General features: G+C 33.8%; 1 protein-coding gene across 1 annotated transcript in view; it reads left to right on the top strand.

Moving 5' to 3' along the window:
- The window catches only part of AHR (aryl hydrocarbon receptor), a 40,635-nt gene extending 20,934 nt beyond the window's left edge, over positions 1-19,701 (top strand). Inside the window, exons 3-11 of the mRNA XM_033088571.1 lie at positions 4,688-4,791; positions 5,116-5,205; positions 7,399-7,522; positions 8,320-8,450; positions 10,170-10,372; positions 11,148-11,257; positions 11,907-12,048; positions 13,656-14,889; positions 17,266-19,701. Coding sequence (XP_032944462.1) covers positions 4,688-4,791; positions 5,116-5,205; positions 7,399-7,522; positions 8,320-8,450; positions 10,170-10,372; positions 11,148-11,257; positions 11,907-12,048; positions 13,656-14,889; positions 17,266-17,409 — 2,282 coding nt within the window. The 3' untranslated portion in view covers positions 17,410-19,701. The remainder of the gene's footprint in view (positions 1-4,687; positions 4,792-5,115; positions 5,206-7,398; positions 7,523-8,319; positions 8,451-10,169; positions 10,373-11,147; positions 11,258-11,906; positions 12,049-13,655; positions 14,890-17,265) is intronic.
- The last annotated feature ends 2,309 nt before the right edge of the window (positions 19,702-22,010 follow it).

The following is a 22,010-nucleotide window of genomic DNA, read 5'->3' as shown; positions in this document are numbered from 1 at the left end:
GTTTGCTGCTTCTTTCCCTCAAAATAACACTTCATTTAAAAAAGAAAACTTCATATTTTGAAATGAAATATCTTTTGCCCCAAAGTATATAGAAGAAACTCTCTTAGGCACACTTAATATATTATTTGGAAATTATTTAGAAATACTGATCCATACCAGACTAAACTGGGGATGTTTTCCTTATATTTAAGGAATATACAGCATTACTTAACCCTATCTAATTTATAAAAGTTTATGTAGTTGGTTGAATTTTATAATAAGTGATAGCTTTGCTCTCTTTTATGCATATATCAATGTGGGAGTGGATTTTAACTTTTCCTGCCAAAAGTAATAAAAGGGATGGCAGATATTATTATAAAATAAATTGAATTTATGTCAATAATTAGAGACTTAAAAGGTTTATGCTTTTCCCTGGCAAGACATTTATCTGTCATCTTTCTGTTTAAATGCAAACTGTAATAACAAAATACAAAATATGTTTTACCACATGACAATATTTCTTGCTCATGAATTTCTCTCTTGAACAACTTCACAGCATGTTTTCTGAAGAGAAAATCTTTGGCTTGTAGGGAGAAATGGAAATCTGAGCTTAGATGTATAAGGAAGAAAAGTGCCATATTAGGAAATATGGATATGTTTACATGCATGTGGGGATAAGATTTGAATCAGTCTGAAATATGACAGTTTGATAACGCTGTGATATATTTATACTTAAATTCCATCGTCAAGTTAGAATTTTACTTGTAGAATTGCTTCATCAACCTCTTAGTGAGGAAATAGTTGAAATGTTTTGGCAGTTTAATATCTTAATATTCCACTGAATGCTTAAAGAAAGTCACATCTTTGTACTTCGGAAAGTGCGGTAGTTCCACAGATGGGGGAGACTAACAAATGTCTATTCAGTGCAGCAAATGCTCCCCAAACAGCAGAGTCAGCTGGTGACTCTTTTTCAGATACCATATTTTGTTTCTGTAAACTGTCATGCGGTGTAATGTTTAAAGTGTCCTCTGCATCTAATTTTTTTTAAATTAAAGTTTATTGGGGCGACAATTATTAAAGTTACATAGATTTCATATAATTTTTTTTAATTAAAGTTTATTGGGGCGACAATTATTAAAGTTACATAGATTTCAGGTGTACAAATCTGTAATAAATCATCTATATCTCACATTGTGTGTTTACCACATGCATATAATTTTTATAATAATTTACAGTTTTGAAGTACTTACAAATCTGTGTTGTAGATGCATTGTAGGAGTCATAGCAGTGCTATTAGATACTCATTAATACTTCCTCTTGACAGATGAGAAAACACACAATTATCCCTGGTGTGCACTTTTAGTGTCAGCCTTCCATTACGGTTCAGGGTGTGTAAACTGAGCATATAGCCCATCATCTCTGTCCTTGACTGTCAGTTATAGATTCCAGGCATTACCCAGGTACTTCATATGTTATTTTAGCCCTCACGAGAATTTGTCTCCAGAGGTATCACTGTTATCATTTAAAATGAGGAAAGTAAAGGCCAAAGGTAGTTAGCATGGGGGAGAAGTCGGCTAGGTGGTTAATAAAGCTCATACACGTAGGGTCATACCTGGGTTTTGCTCTAGCTTATACCACTTAAAGAGCTCTGTGTCCCTGGGGAAGTGTCTTAACCTCCCTAAGTCTCAGTTTCCTAATATACTGAAAGGACAATAATTTCCAGTCTCATAGGTCTATTATGAATATTAAATGAGATATAATACATGGAAACGGCTTGGCATACAAAGTGTGCTCAGTACGTATCACATCTTATTACTAAGGAAATTATTTAAGGCCACTCAGATACTGCTAACAAGTAGCGCTGGTGACAGTGCTCCAGGTCACCGTCTTACTCGTCTATTGCTTTGTTATCAAGGTAAGAAATGTATGTGTGACAGTGAGTAGTGTTAATATAGCTTCTCGTAATTTTAAGAAGGGAGAGGTGGTAGGTATGAGATCAAGGAGAGGGCAAACTTCATGGAAGGCAAAAATTACGTAGTTTGAGTCAAGAGGCCAAGACATAAGATAGATTTTCAAAAAAACTCACATTGGTATTTTTTTAGGGAGTCACCCTTCTGGACTCATTTACTTAAATCATTTTACTGAATATTAACCTCAAACATGAAGGCAACAAAAATATTTGTTTATTTTGGGAAAAAAACCTTCAGTAATCCTTTCCCAAAATGCAGTTGTCAGTTTTCCTACTTAAGCAGTAGTTATACATATTACATATTATCTTTCCAACATTTAGAATTGTAAGCAGTATTGTTTAGAGTTTGTTCTTTTTTATTTTTTTTCCTCTCTTTCAAGTTCCTGAAATACTTCAATTAAATCCCATTCTGGTACTGAATATTTTTGACATTCTTTTCTATTCTAAGTCCTTTATTTCCATAGCTTATATGTCCTACTTAATGGCAGTCTGTCAAATGTCTAATTACATTGGCTAATATCCCCAGTACAAGGCCAGAAACAAATTGTAAATTACTTTGAGATGAATGGTCTCTTTCATTTCTTATTCAGCTTCTCAGTGGTTGAATAACTCTAGTTGGAACTGACATCAATTCCATTGATCAAAAATTAATTTTGAAAGATTCCTAATAAGATCATTTAGAGATTTTAAGTTCGACACTGTTAATATCTATTCATTTTCAAGATTACTTTGCTCCTTTCAAAATATAAAGGTTTTGATTTTGCTGTTGTTGTTTCAGTAGCAAATCTTATTGATATTTGGTATAACTCTTAAATTGTACCTCATACTGGAGATTTTGGAAAAGTAGTGGAGTGTGGTTAACTCTGACCTTGTAAGCTTTTATTGCGTTCAAGCAAATTTGGCCATTAGAAAGCAAGCAGCAACAACGAAACAACAGAATAGAAAGGGAGAAAAGGCCTTTCTCTCTTCTGGTTTTCAAAGAGAAAAGGTTAAGCATTTCGTTTGGTCTTGCTTAACTTGGTTAGATCAATTTACCTCAAACTATTTTTTGGCCTAAGGAAATCTGTTCTCTGGCCTGTTGAAATTGTTATAGTCAGGGGCCAAGCTTTTGTCCTCTTCTTTCAGAGGTAGGTTTTCAAGTTCTGCAAAGGCAAGAATATCGCATAAGAGTCCAGTGTGACACATGCAGTTGACGATTTACCACAATGTATACTTCAAACATGAACATGTTTTATATGTGGTGCTTTGTTCAAACTCAGAGAAAATCTGGTTATTAGTAAGTCTCCAGTTTGTCCCCAAGCCCCATTATCTTTCTCACATAAATCTAATGAAATAACTCTTAAGAGTAATGTCAAAGTCAGTTTTGTTTAGTGGTTTCTCTCATTTGAATATCACAAGTTAAAAAAAGATCAGAAAGATAATATAGTTGTATCTAAAAGGTTATATTTTATAACCAGGCAATCCATAAGCTCTGGGAAATGTGGCTAATCATTAAAGTTACCATTTATTGAACTACTCTTGAGCTGCTGTATGCCAGGAGCTTCACATGTATTCTCATTATTCTTCATAACAGTCCTGCAGGATATGGTTTGTTTGTTTGTTTCAGTTACCACTTCATATACAACTGTTAGGAAACAGCCGTAAGAGCTCACACATTTATTAAGTGGTAGAGCTAAGATTCGAACTTAATTCTGTCAGATCCCAATATTCAAATGCTTTTACGTAAGATAATATTGAGAGTGCTTGGTAGAATTCTCCGTAAATGATAGCTATTATTTCTTTTCAGCTGTGTTGCCTCCTAGACTACTGGTACACACACACACCCACACCCACACACTCACACACACACACGTGTGCACACACACACACACTCACACATACACACGCACGATGAGGGAGAGACATGGAAGGGGAGGAGAGAGGAGAGATGGCATTACAACATGCTGCCTCCAGCAGTAAGCATCCCACCCACCATGCTGTCAGCCTTTCCTTCATATGTGTTATCCACAGGCAGTTAGAAGATAGAAATGAAGGAGAAGCCACTTTACAAGATGTCTAACATCTAGGAATAAATATAAAAATTAATGTGTGTATTTTTTTGTGTGGATAACCTGAAAACACTAGTGGGACCAAAAGTACAAATTTGAACAAATGGAAAAACACACATGTACTCAGATAGAATTATTCACCATCATAAAGATGTTAATTCTCCATGAATTAACTTATAAATTTAACATGAACCTAGTAATAATACTACTAACAATTTTTTACCTTAAAACTGGACAAAAGGATTCTAAACTTAATGGAAGTATATTTCTTAATAAGGCATTTGGTTGATTCTTTCTCCCCACCACCACTAATTCACTGATATTTAGATAAATATGTATAGATATTAAATTTTTTTTATAGGTTATGTGCTGAGGAAACTTATTCTCATAAGTAAGTAGATAGGAGTGGGAGGAGTGTTTATAGCAGCACCATACAATTCTTTGAAACTTTTAAGTTATATGCCAAAAATCATATAGTGGACTGATCAAAAATTGTTTTTAGGAATCTGTCAGCTGAATTGGAAACCACCTGTTGGCATAGGATTATTAGTCATTATAGTGCTAGTAGACACCTGTGTTTCAAATCGTTTCTTTGGTGTACATCGATTTCCCAACAAAGACCATTGAAATTGCTTATTTTTGAACCTATCTACTGTATCATTGTTTTCCCTTTTTTTTTTTTTTCCCATAGTTGCATTAAAATCCTCCCCAGCTGACAGAAATGAGGTCCAGGATAACTGCGGAACAAAATTCGGAGAAGGCCTGAACTTGCAAGAAGGAGAATTCTTATTACAGGTAAATTTTAGTAAAGATATAATGCCTTATAATTAGGATAATTGTAAATGGAGAATTAGTCAATCGGTCTTTTAATTACTTCCAGTTTATTTAGAATTAGAACTCACCCAGTGTTTCATGCCACTTTTGTCTGCACTGCGACAGTGTTGTAATGCTACACTCCGTGGGTGTGTGGTATGTCTGTGTTTGTGAGGTGTGATCATTTTAACCATTTTAAAGAAAAGACTTTTTAGCAATAAAAGTAACAGCCTTAATTGAAGTCAATATTTATGAATGGCAATATGGTTAGTCACATTACTAATTTTGTAACTTCTTTCCTTATAGGCTCTGAACGGCTTTGTGTTGGTTGTCACTACAGATGCTTTGGTCTTCTATGCTTCTTCTACTATACAAGATTACCTGGGATTTCAGCAGGTAAATATATTTTTCTTAGGTTAAAAATATTGCTTTTTAAAATTAACTTTCTATTTTTTATGTATCTTATACTTTAAGGACACAATTGATTATATGTATATATAAAGTTTCAATTAAAATATATGCAATAGAATAAAAATTATCTTTTTAGCTAATATATTTTTATACTATTAATAATTTACTACATTGTAATTTCCTTAAATGTTTATGAGATTTATGGATATCGTGTGTCTTCTTTCACTTATTAAGGAACTCTTACATAAAAGAAACGTTTGGGTAAGGGGTGGATAGGGCTTAGATAGGGGCAGGCAAGAGGATATTTGCCATCTAATTCGTGTGGCTATTGTAGGACATCTGACAACTATGAAATGAATGAGGTGATATGGAAAGGTACAAGCAAAATGCGCTGGCTTATACCTTTAATTCTGATTTATGCATATTGTGAAAGCTTTCCTGAAGGAAATGGTGTTTAAACTAACCTGAAGAAAGTGTAGGATTCAGGTGGGTGGACAGTTGTGGAGGAAACAGGGAAGAAAAGTCGGAAGGTACTATAAACAGTAGACTGGAAGTCTTTAAAGGAGGTGAACACATCTGGTTTGTTTAATGTTATTGAATGAATAGTGAATAAGAGGAGTGGTCAGTAAGGTGTTTGGCATATTTGAGGAGCAAGAACATCAGACATGATGTGAAGACAGTTTGTAAGTACACTTGGATGCCAGCTATACTTATGTATCAGTAGTTCCTAATCTCTAATGTGCATAAGACTCACCTGAAGAACTTGATAAAACTTCATAAAATGTTTGCGCCTCAACCCCAGCTATTCTGAGGGTAGAGTGGGGCTCATGAATTTGCATTTCTTACAAGCTTCCAGGTGATCAAAGCTGCTGGTTTGACTAGTGCCTTTTACACTGTTACATAAACTGAAGCGTAATCTGTGATCGATACACAGTAGAGGTCACTACAGGTTTCTGTTAAAGGGATGTGTATGCTCCAGTCTGTGGTTCAGATGAAAACTCTGGCAATTGTGTCATGGCTGGCATGGAGACGGTTTAATGCTAGAAGTTTCAGTTTGTAGGGCGATTTCTCTAGATAGCTGGAGTAGGGGAATCTGGCTGCTCACTGCTACAGTTTCTGAAGATACTCCTGAAGATAATTTTGCTGATCCAGACTTAGAATTGCTTTCAGCCTTTTTAAGTTTTAAAGAAAATATACTAATGTCTATAGGAAAGCCTTTTTGAAATTTAATTACCTAATTGTCTTTATTATTATTTAATAATGTGATTCCTATAACAGTTAAGAAATCAGAGATTAGCTATTTCCCAGTCTATTTTTTTTCTCTCATTGTACACGTAGCCTAGATATTCTTTAAGAAAACATTCATGTTTGACATGGGTGGTGGTTTATGGACCATTTAACTGCAAGTTGTAACTCATTACTGGGTTATGAAGTTGATAGAGCGGGTCACCGTCAACAAATTTTTTTAGTTGCTTAGAATAGAATAAAATAGAACACAAAGTATTATCACATATGAAGTGTTTTGTGAAACTTCTTTCCATCTGTGTATATGCACACACATGTGATGAATGGAAAATGTATTTATTACCATGAGTTACAGTAAAAAAATAGTTAGAAAAATGCTGGTGTGAAGGACTAAGGTCTTGGCAGTGTAGTAAATGCTGAGAGGCAGGAGGGAAGGGAAGGAGTCTGACCTGGTAAAGGTATCATCCCCTACTCTTAGGGAGTCTACTTTGAGTCCTTTAATCTAACAAAAGCCATTAGAGAACAGTGAAAATAGTACATAGTGAATACTGTTAAGCTTAGAGAGAAGTCAAAGGCAACTAACTGGGTGTTCAGATAAGGTTTCATGGAAGAAGTAGGATTTAAGGTCAATAAGGGATAAAAAAATAAACAGAACTTGATATGTTATGATTCAGGAACGGGAAGGTGATTTATTTGACTGAAAAACGTTCATGTAGGGAAATGATGGCAAATACCTTGTGGCTTACCCATTACAGTGCTCGTCTCTTTCTAGCGTTTCCTATCTTGGATGACCAAATTGCTTTGCAATCACTTGATTTATATTCATTGCCACTAACAAGCACTCACTAATCTAGCTGAGTATTGAAATTACTTTAGTACGTCCTATTTTTAAAAAGTTACTACTTTTTCTTTTCTTGTATCTTTTTTCCTTAGTCTGATGTCATACATCAGAGTGTGTATGAACTTATCCATACTGAAGACCGAGCTGAATTTCAGCGTCAGCTACACTGGGCGTTAACCCCTTCACAGTGTACAGACTCTGGACAAAGTATTGATGGTAAGAATGTTTCTCAAAAGATAGTTTTAGTGTTTTTAACATAACTGTGGAAGAAGGCAGATAATCTTTAGGGGCATAGAATTCCATGGTAAAGGTAGGAAAGACGTGAAAAGCCACGTGTGTGTAGCTGAAGGCCACAGCCAGTTCCTAAAGAGGCTGATCTCAGGAATGTTTTGTATTTTTCACTCCAAAAAAATGAATGATTTTATTATTTATTTGATTTAGTTTTAGTTATGTCATTTCATTTATTTTGCTATGTTATTTGATTTATATGATTTTTATTTGATATTAATAAAAAATGAATAAATCTAAGGAATATTTTGACAGATGACAGCCATTGATGAATTTCAAGTGAGAAAGTAGTAATATATTTTAAAAAAATAATTCATACTATTGTGAAAGATTTGAAGGAATGTACTAGGTTGATACTAGAGTGTGTGTAAATTGTTCTGTTTAAAAGACACAAAATAAAAAAGCAAACTAATATATACAAGTATAAAAAAATTTTTCTGAATGCAAACAGTGTTTTCAGAAGTCCGTGGAAATGTTAAAAAGAAAAAAATGGTATTAGAAAATGTGGAAATTGTTGACACTGATAGGTCAATAGAAATAAAAACAAAACTAGGTGAAAGTGATATTCAGTAAGTTTTAATTTCTTTTTATTAGCTTTTTTCCTGAAAGTTATTATCTTTTTGTATTCAGACTCCATTTTACACATTAACACAAATTTCAGCTATCTGGATAGAACACTGTACAGCAAAATGGAAAGTAAATCTGAATTGCTATTATTTCCACAGAAACTAATGGCCTCCCCCAGCCGTCAGTCTATTATAACCCAGACCAGCTTCCTCCCGAAAACTCTTCTTTTATGGAGAGGTGCTTCATATGCCGACTAAGGTGTCTGCTGGATAATTCTTCTGGTTTTCTGGTAAGGCGCAATCTTATGATCCTGGTAAAGGCGTCATCTCTTACTTTCAGGGAGTCTACTCCCTATGTAGAAAATGAAAAACAAAGATAAATGAAGCCAATTTTCTTTGGTTTTAAAATTTTATCAAATAATTTGATAAAGGAAAGTACCTTTTTAAATCATTATTTCAGATTTTTGAATATTTCCTATAACTGGAAAACCCTATCCTTTAGGATGCAATTAGAAACTTGAGTGAAATAACATAGAACCTTGTATCTTGCCTACTTTAAGTACTTTTTTAGGTACGTGATTGAGAACTGTGTAGCCCTTCTTTAATAGTAGAATGTTTACCCTCTTCTGATTTAATGCCTGCTAGATAGAAAAAATTATTATGGCTTTTTCTACAGGGCTGGAATAACTGCCATGTAGAAAAATGGTTGTATATTCATGATTGTAGAATCATCAGTGGTATGAGATGCTGTTGTATAGTCTCCACACCTGCGTAGTCAGTTCTCAGATTTACATGGGTTTTCTTATGGAAAGTAAATACAGGACTTTCTTATGCAGGACTTTTCAGAGCCTTTGTAAAAGGGATATATGATGCTGTGATCCCCAGTGGAGAAGGTCACTGATCCCTTTGTTCTTAATAGGCCTAGTCCCTCCTAGTTCACCTTAGAGCTCTTCATCAAATTGCTATATTTGGCTTACTAGGCTGCTTCTCTCACATGAAAGGAGCATGAAAATCTTTGTTAAACCCATTTTTCTTGATTTTTTAATTTAGAAAATGAAGGTCAGCATAGCTATCCCAAAGTGTACTCACCCTCTCCCCCCCTCCCACCAAATAAGAAAAAGACAGTGCTCTCCAGCAGCAGAAAGAGACTACAAGGCATGTTGTATGCTACTTTTGTGAATTATCAGGACTTTGAAACCGATAATCAGTCAATTCTTAAACATTAGCAAACAGTGACATTTGTTTGGGTATTTATTTCTGAAGATAATTTTGCTCTCTAAGAGTTAGAATTGCATTGAGATAGTTTTTTTAGTACTAATGAGCAATTAGTATGTGTTTTCTGAGATGGATTCTGAGTATAATTGGGTCTTTCCTCCCTTGTGCTGTTATCATATTGATATTAAAATCATCCCTGGACCTTGTTAATACTATTTTAAACAACTAAATTGATAATGTTCACGCTCAAATTGTCTTCATTTCCTCTGTCTTCTAAAATTCTTTCTCTCTAATAGAGCTCTGCATTCTTTGTGATTTCATTTTAGTGTTTAATAAAATTGTATGTTATCTCTATATAAAAGATTACCATGAACTATGAAATATGCAGTGAGCTATGGAATATAGCTCATGTATGTTTGACAGTATGTACTTGATGAATTTATACTATTAATTTAGTCAGGAACTATATATAGAGTGTACGCTGTGCAAGGAGCTGTGCTCGGTATGAATGATGGGCAGTGTAAGCTTAAAAAGTGATACAGGTACTCTTGTTGGGACCATTAAAAAGCCAGGAGTGGTTCACGTATCAGCCCCTGTAGAACAGTTCTCAGACTACCTTTTGGGATAGTTTTCATAGTCTTCCTGTGGAGAAAAGAGTGAAAGAAAGTAGCAGTTGTCCGCCTCAGGAACTTTTATGGAATTATCAAGAACCTTGGATGTGGCCATGACTGAGCCTTTTAAAAAGGAATGATTTTAAACTGTTATTTTTAATGCACTGTTTTTGTTTTTTTAAGGCAATGAATTTCCAAGGGAGGTTAAAGTATCTTCATGGCCAGAACAAGAAAGGGAAAGATGGATCAATACTTCCCCCTCAGTTAGCTTTGTTTGCGATTGCTACCCCACTTCAACCACCATCCATTCTTGAAATCCGAACCAAAAATTTCATCTTTAGAACAAAACACAAACTAGACTTTACACCTACTGGTTGTGATGCCAAGTAAGTTAAAGTTTTTCAGTTTTATTTCATCAAATGTATATATATAGTAGCAGTAAGTCTCTTTCAGCATATAAAACATATAGTGTAGATTAGTAATAGTGTGTATCATATTAGCGACATTACTTCATAGTCTTTCAATACAGCCTTTTAAAATAAAACAATTTCGTCGGGCTTTCAAATCCTCTTTCTATTTTACAGGTTTTTTTTACAATACTTTCCCCAATTTCTGTATCATAATGATGGTATGTTAGTAAGATTAAATATTCTAATGATACTCATTGTTGGTTTGTTTTACATTTTTAAATTGTACAAACTTTATTTGATGTTTAGCCCTAGAAGTTTAGTAATGTTCAGAAAATTATGGAGTGTGATACTAAGTATTCATGTATCAAAACATCTCATTGTATTTCTCCTTTCTAATATGGAAACACAGAAAGGTTTGAAACCCTGCCCCTCAAAAATGGAGCATAAACATTCTAAATTTTTATTAAAGATTGTTTTTCCTATATAATCAGCCCTGTTAGATTTATCTTTAGCCATAATAACTGTCATGGTCTTTATTCAGGAGAATAAAATAGTCTAAAACTGAAATTGTAGCCATGAGGAAAAGAGAGCAGTTATATAGAAGTGGTTAATTTTTTCTACCTGCTAATGTAAAATTCTGAATGTCAGGGAAAACACATTGCAGAAAATAGCATATAACCAATGAATTTATGTTGGTTACTTCATTTATGTTAAATTTTAATTTCATTCTTATTTTACTTTTTTTTAACAGGGGAAAAATTGTTTTAGGCTATACTGAAGCAGAGCTGTGTATGAGAGGCTCAGGATATCAATTTATTCATGCTGCTGATATGCTTTATTGTGCGGAGTACCATATCCGGAGTAAGTTCCTTATGAACATGCCTGAAAAGACGGCATATACCCTAGTACACATTTCAACTTAGTACATAATACAGTGTTTTTAAGGAAATTGGAGACACTTCTACTTAGTGTCATACCATTGTGATTAACCTGAGTTACGCTCCACTCATTAACTGTTCTACAGCTGCCACACAGGAATACAGTAGTTTAATTATTATAAAAATGACCATTTTGTCCCATGTTTTGCACAGGAATTTTTTTAATAGCATTATCATTAATTCATAAATCTATGTTAATATCGATTATACTTAAAAATTTTAGGGTAAAATATTAAGCTATTGGAAACATTCCCTACTTAAAATGAAAATAATTTTTATCTTCTTACCCCAAAACTATACTCTATAATTTCATGTGTTCCTAGAATTGTCTGTTACTTAATTCTCACTTTAACCTTTTGAATAATAGTTTGAAATAGGAAAAAAGAACAACTCTGAAGAGCTGTTTTCATTCATTTTAATATACTATGTTTAAAAGTTGTAAAGATATCATCTTTGATAATCAATGAATTACGTTTGGACATATGTCAGGGGTGTGGTTTTTGTTTCAGAGAGATCTTCCTTAATATGTTGATTTTTAGGTTTGATATTTTTTAAATTTTATTTTATTTTAGTGATTAAGACCGGAGAGAGTGGCATGGTAGTGTTCAGGCTTCTTACCAAAGACAATCGGTGGACCTGGGTCCAGTCTAATGCACGCTTGGTTTATAAAAATGGAAGACCAGATTATATCATTGCAACCCAGAGACCTCTAACGTAAGCACAAAGACTTAGAATGTTTTTATTTTAATAACACTTAGGTTTATAAATCCTTTTACATGAAAACTTAAAAACAAATTCTAAGAGAATTTACTCTGCAAATAAAAATTGAGAAGTTAAGATAATATGTATAGAAAGAGGGCGCATTGAGAAAATAGAATTGACAGACTTCATTGAAAAACTAAATAGGTAGAGCTATGGAAAGAGAGTAAAGAAAACTCCAGGTTTTTATCCTGGGCATATGCAGGAAAGATGAAAAGTTAGTGCCATCTGTAAAATAAAAATATAACAATGCTTTGTTTAGCATATGTTTTCTAAGCAAGCAGTGTTTTTTAAATTTTCTTACATATTCTGGAAGTGAGTATTTTGTTAAATATTTGCATTGTAAATTTTTTCTACTCTAGAGAATTGATTTTTGTATGTGGCTTACGGTAATGATCAAGATCAATTATTTTCTCTTATGCCTGTTAAAGTCCTATAATATTTATGAAGCGGTGCCTCTAGCCATAACTTCTAGTGCCATAAAGTTTTATATTTATATTTTATGTTGTAGTAGGAAATTTTTGCATGGGGAAATCATAAACAACCAAATTATCCGTGGTGAGTGTATCAATGGATTAGGATGCATTTTCAGGTTAAAATGAAATCTTATCCAATTTTTTAAGTTGGCAAAATAGTAGATAAGTATATTCAATTGACCGGTAACATTTATTGAAAAGTCCATCTTTTCCCCACTGGACTACATTTTGATCAGGTGACTGTGGTTCTGTTTCTGGACTCTGTTAAGTTTCAATGTCTAGTTTATTTTTGCACTGACAGACATTGTCTTCATATCTGAGCATATGCCCTCCATTTTGTTTGTTTAGGATTTTTTTGGTGTTCTCCTTCAAGATTGCCTTGGCTCTTCTAGACCCGTTTACATTTCCATACACATTTTAGAAATCAGTTGTCAAATCCCACTAGAAAATTATATTTTACAGTGTAATCCCAACATCCCAAATCTATATATAGGATTACAGTGAAACTGTATAGCTCATTTTGGGAGAATTAACATCTTTACAATACTTAATCTCCCAAGCCATGTATGTATGTATGTACATATGCTTATGGGTATATGGTTATGTCTGTATCTCAGTAATGGGTTGTATTTGTCTTACATGAGTCTTGTGCATCTTTTATTAATTTTATTCCTAGATATTTGATGTTTTGTGATGCTGTTTTAAATGCTGTGTATATAGGTACACACATATATAATTTTCATATGGTCAATTATGCCAGTCTTTTCCTGTGTAACTTCTGGGTTTTATGTTTTATTTCGAAATGCCTCTGTTTTTATATTTGGATCTTTATTCCAATGGAATTTATTTTTTTTGTGCAGTATGTCAGGTAGGGGCGTAACCTGAGTTTGAAAGTAGTAACTACTGTTTTTGGACAAATTCGTCTGAAAATTTTATGGCACCAGTAATCAGAAAAATTTATCAAAATAGTGTATGTTCCCTGCTGTCAGTTACAGTGCATTTGCTTACTGTTTTTCATAAGTACTTTGTTTTGAAATGTTTATGATACAACTTACTAGATGCAGACTTTCTTATATGTGATTTTAGAGATGAAGAAGGAGCAGAACATTTACGAAAACGAAATGTGAAGTTGCCTTTTATGTTTACCAGTGGAGAAGCTGTGTTGTATGAGATAGCCAACCCCTTTCCTCCCATGATGGATTCCTTACCAGTAAGGACTAAAAGTGGAAAAGACTGTGCTCCCAAAGCGGCTCTAACTAAGGATTCTCTCCATCCCAGTTCCCTCCTGAGTGCCATAATGACACAAGATGAGTCTATTTATCTCTGTCCTGCTTCAAGTAGTAGTACACCTTTTGAAACACACTTTTTTGACGAATCCATGGACACGGGCAGTAGTTGGCAAGACAGTATTGCACCAATGGGAAGTGATATCCTGAAACATGAGCCAATTGGTCAGTCTCAGGAAATGAACCCAACACCCTCTGAAGGCCATGGAGGACTCTTCCCAGATAATAAAAATAGTGACTTGTATGGCATTATGAAACACCTAGGCATTGATTTTGAAGATATCAAACACATGCAGCAGAATGAGGAATTTTTCAGAACTGACTTTTCTGGTGAGGAGGACTTCAGAGACATTGACATAACAGATGAAATCCTGACTTTCGTCCAGGATTCCTTAAATAAGTCTCCCTTCGTGTGTTCAGGTTACCAACAGCAACAAGCCCCAGCTCTGAACTCAAGCTGCATGGTCCAGGAGCACCTACAGTTGGAACAGCAGCAGCTACCGCACCATCAAAAGCACGTAGCAGTGGAGCAGCTGCAGCTGTGCCAGAAAATGAAGCATATGCAAGTTAATGGCATGTTTGCAAATTGGAACCCTAACCAATCCGTGCCTTTTAGTTGTCCTCAGCAAGACCTACAACAGTATAATGTCTTTTCAGACTTACCTGGGACCAGTCAAGAGTTTCCCTACAAATCTGAGATTGATACTGTGCCTTATACACAGAACTTTATTCCCTGTAATCAGCCTGTGTTACCCCAGCATTCCAAGGGTACACAGTTAGACTTTCCCATAGGGAATTTTGAACCATCCTTATACCCTACTACTACTTCTAATTTAGAAGATTTTGTCCCGTGTTTACAAGTTCCTGAAAGCCAAAAGCATGTTCTAAATCCACCGTCGACCCTTGTAACTCCGCAGACCTGTTATGCTGGGGCCATGTCCATGTACCAGTGTCAGCCCGAACCCCAGCAAAGCCATGTGCCTCCGATGCAGTACAATCCAACAGTCCCAGGCCCACAGGCATTTTTAAACAAGGTAAGGGTTTTATCAACTGCGTAAACCCTCTCAGTGATGTTTCATACATTGTAAACATACAAGTTACATATTGTTTATGTCAATGATGTATTTTAATCTATTAACATTCATATGAGAGAGCATTTCTAATTAGGTCTGTGACTATTTTTTTTAAGAAGCCGGTACTTTTCCAGTATGTTACCAATAATACAAGTCCATCATATTTACCTGAATTGTAAAGGAGAAAGAAACAAGGGCTACAGTAACATGAATATGCCCTTCAGCCACCAGATGAAATTAGTTAAAAGTAATTGTTTAGAATAGTGATTTTGGTTTATCTTTCTTAATTCTTTAAAAACTACATGGCCTTTTAGAAATTTCAACTTCAAAAACATATTTGAAGCTTTAAAAATAATTTTCTCAAAGCTCAACTTTTTAAAAACATGGTTGAAATTGGGTCGAAAGCAACGTAAGTATGCTTTGTTTGAATGTCTTTGCCCTAGATGATCCCTGGAATTTAGTCCTAGGCTCCTCAGAATTCTCTGGCAATCCCCTTATTATCTGCTGGATCCTCCTTTTATCCTTTAAGGTGAAATTTTTTTCCTGGCGTTCTTAAGAAAGGGGTAACTCAGCTGGCTTTCTCTCATGGGACACAAGCTTGATATTGTAATTTTATTGTTTAAATTTGTTATCAGAACCCTTCTAGCAGCAAGCACATTTTAAATAAAATAATCACTTAAAAAAGTTAACATAATGATGATCTCTGTTCCCTGTGGCCACCCAGGAATATAACATGTTTGCATTTATGCCTTTCCATTAGAAAATATTTAGTTCATTTTGAAGTATATTTAATAGTGTAGTTTTGAAAAAAATCAAGTTCAGTGGCCTCTGTTTAAAAGTGTTACTTGGATATTTTATCCGAAATTGTTTTTTTCTGGCTTTTTTCATACATGCGGTTTGTCTGATTGCAAAATGGCAGTGAAGATTTTTCTATTCCTGACGTCCTTTAATTATATTAAAATTTAATATTCAGTTATAGTCTATTTCATGACACTGCCTTGAAGTAAACATGGGTAGGTACCTAAACTCTTACACTCTTGAGTAAATTGTAGAGAAGATATTTATGTAATAAGGACACTTTGAACAGGGCTTGCATAGCACATGGGTTCTTTGCAGTGCTCCTTCCCACCCTGCTATTTGTGTTACTTCTTTATGAACAATTAGGCTTCTGTCCATCTCCATATTTCCCCCACCGCCTCCAGGGCAGCCGATCTACTTAAGGCTAGTTTCAATTGAGAAGTGCTGTAAGTGTAAGATATACACTGATTTTGAAGATTTAATTTAAAAACAATATAAAATATCTTTTTTTTTTTATTTCATGTTGAAATGATAAATTTTGGCAATATTAAAATTTCACTTTTTAAATGTGGCTACTAGAACAAATTATATATGTGGCTCATTATATTTCTGTTGAACAGTACTGCTCCAGACAATGTATTTAAAGAGAAATGCTGGCATGTATGAGGTTATGACTGATGAGAGTAATTTATCTAAGACCTAACATTCTCTGTGCAAATAATATTACCTTCCATTTGAAAATGTGACGGAGTTGCTGTTCTTTGAAGATCTAGCTATGTGGTTTTCACTACTGTATGTTTTGGAGGATCTTTGAAGTAATCAACATTTTGATTACTGAAGCCTTATTTACATAGGCATGATTTTAATCTGTTTGAAAGTTTCCACAACTCTCACATTATGAAACCCTACAGAACTCTCTTTCTATCCTTCCTTCCTTTTTTTTTCCCAGTAGCAGTTACAGAAGCCACACTGATATAATTCTAAGACAGTAAGAAAGAGCATTTTATTTTAATAACTTGATTCTGTAATTAGGACAGTAATTATAGTGGTACTTACTAATTACTAATTAAAAGTATAGTATAATTAAATAAGTTGGTTTAGGAAATCAGACTCATGGTATAATATTTTAGGAATATTAAGAAACCTCTAGCAAATCACAACTGACCACTTTTGGAAAAGTCCTAAGTCATTTGCAGTTCCAATACCAATATAGTAATCGTGACTGCAGTTAAGTCCCCAGGTACCCAGAACTTCACTGAGATGAAATCTAGTCAAAGCAAACCTACTTACACAAAGAATATACAACTGTGATTTATGACTGCTACTCTTTGAGTCATCAGTTCCTACCCACATCACTCATCTGTACCATCTAATGGAGAAACCAAAAGGTTAAATGCAACTAATATATATAGGTGCTCAGTATGTCTTCATTGAATGATTTAAAATTTAGCAGCAATAAAGTAATTTGAAATTTACCATACGGGATGAAGATTTTAAAAAATAACATTCTAATAAGTTGCATTGCTATTTTTGTTGCAGTTCCAGGATGGAGTTTTAAATGAAATCTGTCCAGCTGATTTAAATACTATAAATAACACTCAGACTGCCACACAGCTTCAGTCCCTTCATCATCCATCAGAAGCCAGACCTTTCCCTGATTTGACATCCCGTGGATTCCTGTAATTCCAAGCCCAATTTTTACCTTGGTTTTTGGTTTAAGTTAGTTTGGAAAAGATTACAGAGTTACTAAAACTGTCATGTTGTATCTCAGCAAGTGTACATGGAGATATTGATGTATGTTGTTCCCACTGTTAACACCAAACTACATTTTTATGTTTTTCAAAGAGAAGTTAAAAACATATCAAAATTACATACATTACAGTTGTTAAAAGTTTATTGCGACAGACTAGTGAGATATCCACATCTCGCATTCTGAGCATCACAAAATATACAAAACTTATTCGGGGAACTTTATGACTCTCTTGAGAAAATAAAATTTTCTCTATTGGAGTTATTTCTGTCATAATAAAATTGCTTTGAGGTTTCAACTTCAGAGTTCTTAGTCCTCCAAATACAAAGTTACAAAACTAAACTATTTCCTTATAGTTTTAGCTTCTGCATTTTATCTCAGATGTTAAAATAACTGGTTTGGTGCTTTTATAAAAAGATATTTCAACTGCTTTCCTCTTTCATTGTTAATGTAAGTGCCTCACGGTATTTTCTACCTATAGCATTGTAGGACGTATATTTTATACAAACTATGCTTTTTCTTTTTTAAATTAGTAACATTCTACGTGCAGATATTATTTGTATTTTTTAAATTCAATCATTTTTATTAATCCAGGTATGTTTTAACTGCACTACTCACCCACTTCAGGTAAAGGACAAATAATAATTGGAAAGATAATTATTTATTATACAATCTAGTTGCTTCTAGACTTTAAAATTTGCTATGTGCCTTACGTTGAAGAAATTTATTAAGATAGCACTAAAATTTTAAGTGTTTCCAGAAGAAACAGATAGACCACCATGTACCTTTATGAAAATCGCCACCATGGTTTCTGAATGTTGGTTGCAATGTGAAAAATCTGCTGTTAAAAGCAACCATGTTTATAACTTGCAACAAAGAGAAGAATCTGTGTTCTTGGGTCGTTAGTTAAATTAATCAAAGCACCCATTTCAGTATATAGAAATTCTTTACAAAACTGTTTTAGACCTGTAATCTTTTAAGATATAATATGTTGACTTTATAAATTTCACTTCTTAGACAGTGGAAACTATTTGTTTTTCTCATATTTGAGGAATGTTAAGATAATGTTTGGTGCAGAGTATTGTTATGAGTTAAATGATGCACTGTATGCATTACAACGAACAAACTTATTTGTAAAGTATTTTCAATATTTCATTTAAAAATAGTCCATGTTATATATGCATATTATTTGTTTTACATACTTTATCAGTCTTTTTAAGAAATCAAATAATGAATGCAACTGCTTTTAAGTTGGGGTTAAGGAAAAGACAACCATGCAATTCTATTAATTTCAAACATTAGGTTTTTTCTCTGATAGACTGACCTTTGTTATCAGTAAGGCAAATTAATTACCCTACTAACTACTGTCCTCAGGTGTTTAAAAGAATGCCACCATCTGTCATTCTTTTAGTCAACTGTGACATCTGAAGGGTATAAGACACATTTTGCATGTATTATAAACATTATGGAATCCCAAACTGAGATGTAGTATTAAAATACATTTTCCTGTCTTTTTTTAATGTACATAAAAGTGGCTTCAGATGGTGATATGTATGTCAGTTCTATATATTTTCAGTAAAAAATTTGACTCTGTAGAATCAATTTAAGTGTTGAAAACAACAAATTTGTCTAAAACATTTCATAATTTGTTCCAAGCATGAGAAGGTATCACTAAAAATGTAGACCAGTGGTTTAGATTAACAGTCCATTTTTACATTTAAATCTTTCATTAGAAATCTTCATATAAACCATTTTGTTAGGGTCTCTCACATGTTCTTGGATGAATTGTTTAGTGGAAAATAGGCTTTTTAAATTGTGAATATGATGACAATCAATTATACACTTATAAAATTTAAAAATTTTAAAGCAATATTGTATATTTTTATCTATATAAAATAACTAAAGTTTATCTAAGAATAATAAAATCACATTAAACCAAATACATGTTTGTCTGTATTGCTAAGTGCCAAAGAAAGCTTTGTGTACTGCTATGTGGAGGGATTTATTTTTAGATGATGTGTACTTCTAAGGATCTAGCTATGTTTGACCTTTTCCTATGCCAGGTTTCTCATACAGTACCTGATGATTTACCCGTGTTCTGATGGATTGTGAGGCTTTTAATGGTTACTATGCACAAACAGTGTTTTTCAGTATTACCGTGTTTCCCCGAAAATAAGACCTAGCTGGATAATCAGCTCTAATGTGTCTTTTGGAGCAAAAATTAATATAAGATCCGGTCTTATATTGTATAAGACCCAGTCTTACAGTAAAATAAGACTCGGTCTTATTATATTATATGGTATAAAACCCAGTCTTATATTATAGTAAAATAAGATTGGGTCTTATATTAATTTTTGCTCCAAAGGACGCATTAGAGCTGATTGTCCGGCTAGGTCTTATTTTTGGGGAAACACAGTACTCAATTTTAGATAAATATTTTCATGGCTTTTCGCTTTTCTTCAAAATGTTACTGCTTTACATAGGCCATGCATACATTTTTGTTTAAAATATAATTTATAATATCCTCACTATTATCCAACAAAATTGTATATAATATATATGGTAATAAAGTAATCACCAAGTATGAAATAACGTTTTAATGTAAATGCTTCTTTCTAGTTCATACAAAGGAAATTAGTATTTATAGTAAAAGACATTCTACAATGTTCAAGGATATGTTAAATCTGATTCTTACAGAGTTCTGCCCCTGGATATTTCTTACACCACATACAAAAATAAACTCAAAATGGATTGAAGACTTAAATATTAGATCTGAAACCATAAAACTCCTAAAAGAAAACATAGGCAGTAAACTCTTTAACATTGGTCTTAGCATTATCTTTTTTGATATATCTCCTTGAGCAAGGGAAACAAAAGAAAAAAAATAAACAAGTGGGATAACATTAAACTAAAAAGTTTTTGCACAGTGAAGGAGAACATTAACAAAATGCAAAGAGAACCTACTGAATGGGAGAATATATATTAGCAAGTGATACATCAGCTAAGGAGTTAATATCCAAAATATGTAAAGAACTCATACAACTCAACATCAAAAAAAAAATCCAATTAAAAAATGGGCAGAGGACCTGAAGAGACATTTCTCCAATGAAGACGTACAGATGGCCAACAGACATGAAAAGATGCTCAACATCACTAATCATCAGGGAAATGCAAATTAAAACCACAATGAGATATAACCTCACACCTGTCAGAATAAATCAACAAATAAGGGCTAGCAATAAATTAACAAATAAGGGCTAGCAAGGAGGTGGAGAATAGGGATCCCTGGTACAATATTGGTGGGATTGTAAACTAGTGCAGCCATGATGGACAACAATATGGAGATTCTTCAAAAAATTTAAAATAGAGCTGCCATATGATCCAGTAATTCCACTTCGAGGTATTTGTCCAAAGAAAACAAAAATAATTTGAAAAGATTCATGCACTCCTACGTTCACTGCAGCGTTACTAGTAATAGCCAAGTACTGTTGTCCATCGTGACTGCACTCGTTTACAATCCCACCAATATTGTACCAGGGAAATAACCTAATGTCCATCAATAGATGAATGGATAAAGAAGATGTAATATATATGTACATATATAGATATAGATATTGGTAGATAATAATATTGGTATTATTCAGCAATAAAAAACGATGAAATCTTCCCATTTGCGACAACATGGATGGACATACAGGGCAGTATGCTAAGTGATTAAGTCAGAGAAAGACAAATACCATATGATTTCACTTAAACAAATCTATAAAAAAAAACAATAAATAGAAACAGACCCACAGATATACAGAACAAGCTGATGTTTGCCAAAGGGAAGGGGTTGGGTGGATAGGAATAAAAAATAAAATAAAAGTTTTTATACCAAAACATAGTCTGTTGATTGCCATAGTAAGTACTCTATAAATGTCTGCCATTATTATTTCCCTGCGATATCTAAAGAATGTTTTCAGTTGGAGGTAAATCTGTACACTGACATCAATCCTCATTCTGTTTACTGTTGATTTGATGAATATCTTGATTTTTAGCCTCCAGTTCAATGTCTCCTTTCCACTTTGATCTGACATCGTCCTTTTCTATGACCCTTCTAGTCTTGCTTTCATAACTCCTATACATCAACTATAATAACGCGTTTTTCCATGCCAGCTATGTACAGCCACACCTCAGTCTTTAAGCAGTTGTAACTGCCTTACCCCTGTCAAATTGAACTGTCCTCTTCTAATCACAGCCTTTTTCTACTTTCCCAATCCTTTTTTCTTTGTTCAACTAACTCTTCACCCTCATTGTCACTGCCAGACCACTGAGTACACATTCATTTTTCATTCCATTAAGCCTAGACCTCGGTATCAGGATTTCAGCAATAAGTTTGCTTGTATTCTGGAATTGCCCACTTTCTTGTTGGTAACAGCCAATCCTATCTGTAGCTCTGGCCCAAACACTTTCTGATAAACAATATTGCTAGAAAAAGTGACAAAAGTGAAATAATTGGCCTCACTACAAACTCACCCTTTTTATGACACCA

This window comes from Rhinolophus ferrumequinum, chromosome 20 (genome assembly GCF_004115265.2).
Source record: "Rhinolophus ferrumequinum isolate MPI-CBG mRhiFer1 chromosome 20, mRhiFer1_v1.p, whole genome shotgun sequence".
In the NCBI taxonomy this organism is placed as follows: Eukaryota; Metazoa; Chordata; class Mammalia; order Chiroptera; family Rhinolophidae; genus Rhinolophus; species Rhinolophus ferrumequinum.
Note: the sequence above shows the minus strand (reverse complement) of the source record. Positions and strands in the feature narration are given on the sequence as shown.